Source organism: Homarus americanus, unplaced genomic scaffold, assembly GCF_018991925.1.
Source record: "Homarus americanus isolate GMGI-L3 unplaced genomic scaffold, GMGI_Hamer_2.0 scaffold60559, whole genome shotgun sequence".
NCBI classification, from domain to species: domain Eukaryota; kingdom Metazoa; phylum Arthropoda; class Malacostraca; order Decapoda; family Nephropidae; genus Homarus; species Homarus americanus.
The window spans coordinates 462,501-465,226 of record NW_024752976.1 but is presented as its reverse complement, the minus strand read 5'-3'; the positions used below and the strand labels follow the sequence as shown (position 1 = coordinate 465,226).

Here is a 2,726-nt window from a genome sequence, read left to right as displayed (position 1 = left end):
GACGGCGTGGTGGTGTGAGGGACGGCGTGGTGGTGTGAGTGACGGTATGAGTGACGGTGTGGAGGTATGAGTGACGGGGTGGTGGCGAGAAGGTATACGAGTAACTGAGTGTCAGCATGAGTAACAAGGTGACAATAAGAGTAATGGCGTGACACTATGAGTAACGGGAGTGAGGGTGAGTGCACGCGTGAGGGCATGTGAGTGACGTGGTAACTCAGTAACTCCAGCCAACATCACTGAGACGACTGGCCCTAGGCACCGGCGTGTCCAGGCTCTGTTGCCATGGTGATCCTCCTTGGGGGGGGGTGGCCAACAGCTGGTGGTAGGTGTGGTGGTAGGGTGGTGGTAGTGTGGTAGGGTGTGGTGCTAGGTGTGGTGTGGTGTAGGTGTGGTGGGTGTGTGCTGGTGATAGGTGTGGTGCTAGGTGTGTAGGTGGTAGGTGTGGTGATAGGTGTGGTGGTAGGTGGTGATAGGTGTGGTGGTAGGTGTGGTGCTAGGTGTGGTGGTAGGTGTGGTGGTAGGTGGTGATAGGTGTGGTGGTAGGTGTGGTGCAAGGTGGTGATAGATGGTGGGTGGGAGTAAACAACAAGTGGTGGTACTAGACAAAACACACACACACACACACACACACACACACACAGCCAGAGAGAGAGAGAGAGAGAGAGAGAGAGAGAGAGAGAGAGAGAGAGAGAGAGAGAGACCAATTCAAGCCTACAATACAATATGTTAAATGATATTCCTTAATTTATGCCCCGCAACCCAGCATTATCTGACACACATATCACAGTGTAGTGTTGTCAGTTAAGTATCAGCTAAGTGTCAGTCAAGTGTCATAATGTGGAAACGTCAGCTTAATTCCCCCACCACCTAATGTCATGCATACCTTCATCATCATCATCATCATCATCATCATCATCATCATCATCATCATCATCATCATCATCATCATCATTATTATTATTATAAGTGTTGCAGTGATTTTTCTATATTTTAATTGAGGTTCACGAGATAAAAAATATTTGTCTATATGTCTGTCTGTATCTGTTAAATATAGCCATACAGTAGACACAATATATCATAGTACTATTAACATTTCCAGGTGTCTAAATGTCTTATAGAGGTAAATAACGTTAATTAAAAGACAATAAGGCCAACACAGTGAACTAACTGAGTGTGTGTATAGCCATGAGGGTGTTAGTGCGGGCAGCGACCCTCACCACCCACACCCTCCACACGGATTCCTCCTGGCTAGTGTAAACAAAGGCGTTCGTGAGCAATCCACCATGAAGCGGATCCATCTTACGTGAATGTTAGAAAAATACAAATAAAAACTATATCGAGTACTTTTGGTGTTTGTAATTGTGAAATATTATAGAAAAACTTAATATAAATAGAAAGGAACTATGTCTACCTTTGAAGGGAGTGGAACTGTTTACATAAATGAGGAGGACTATACGGAGGAGGAGTTCTATGACGTCACACCCGAAAGGCGGCGAAGAAAAGATACCCCCCATGACGTCACCGACTCCCCCGCCTCATCCCACCAATCAGGGTCATCGATGAGGTCAAGGGGGCGTCACCAGGGGTGGAGCCTACACTCTCTCTACCACAGGCTCATGAGAACCTTCCACCGAGCCTGGAAGGAAGTGAGGTTTAGCGGTAAGTAAGACTCTTGTTGTCTGTCTGTGTCTTAGTGAGTCTGGTCTTTATATCTCGTGAGAGTAAACTGGTTCTCTTGTAGTGTTATCTTGTTGAAGATTTGATAGATAGATAGATAGATAGATAGTTTTGTCACTCGCCTCGTAAAGGAATAGACCCGGGTTCGATCCCTGGGCAAGGTGAAACAATTATGGGCAAGTTTCTTTACGCCATTTGCCTCTGTCTACCCAGCAGTAATTGGGAACCTGGATGTTAATCGATTTGAGGATCGTGTTCCGGGGTAATGGTTAGCCAGTGCAGTTGGCGAGTTGTCCGGTCTTCTTGGACTATTGCTTGACACTGGGTCATTAAGTCGTTATCTCCGGGAGTGGTTACTACTATTAACTATTAAATATTAAAAACCGAAAACATATATAATTATATTCCACATTAAATAATTTACGACCAATAATTCATATACTAACTTCACCTTTACTGTCGTCACTTCACAGCCTATTCATTCACTCATAAGATTGATGACGTCACATATAACGCCAGAGTTCACATCGTAAACAACCGATTGATTCATAAACTTGATGACGTCACGACCTATTCATTCATATAATTGATGATGTCATAGATTACGCTAGAGTCCACATCGTAAACAAGACCACGTGTTATTGTTATGTTTCAGGAGACAGACAGACAGGCCTGACAGAAAGACACACAGACGGACAGACACACACAGACAGACAGATAGACACACATACAGACCGACACACAGACAGATACACACACACACATACATACATACATACATACATACATACAGACAGACAGATAGACAGACAGACATACAGACACAGTCAGACAGACAGACAGACTCTCTCTCTGGTAGCCACAAATCAGGGGAGACGCATCAAGACATTGTAACAGATTTGGCGCTAGAGTGAGAATGACTTGCTATATTGGCGATAATTGACCAAGTGATTAAGATGGATTTGGCGATAATTGACGATGATATTTGGCGAAAATTGATGACGATATTTGGCGATAATTGACGATGATATTTGGCGATAATTGTCGAC

The 2,726-nt window shown here is 44.3% G+C and overlaps 1 protein-coding gene across 2 annotated transcripts in view; it reads left to right on the top strand.

Moving 5' to 3' along the window:
- Positions 1-1,103: 1,103 nt before the first annotated feature.
- Positions 1,104-2,726, top strand: part of LOC121855230 (Kv channel-interacting protein 4-like) — an 88,901-nt gene continuing 87,278 nt past the window's right edge. For both annotated transcript variants that reach the window (XM_042350108.1, XM_042350106.1), the window contains exon 1: positions 1,104-1,659. In XM_042350108.1, the coding sequence (XP_042206042.1) occupies positions 1,404-1,659 (256 nt within the window). In that variant the 5' untranslated portion in view covers positions 1,104-1,403. The remainder of the gene's footprint in view (positions 1,660-2,726) is intronic.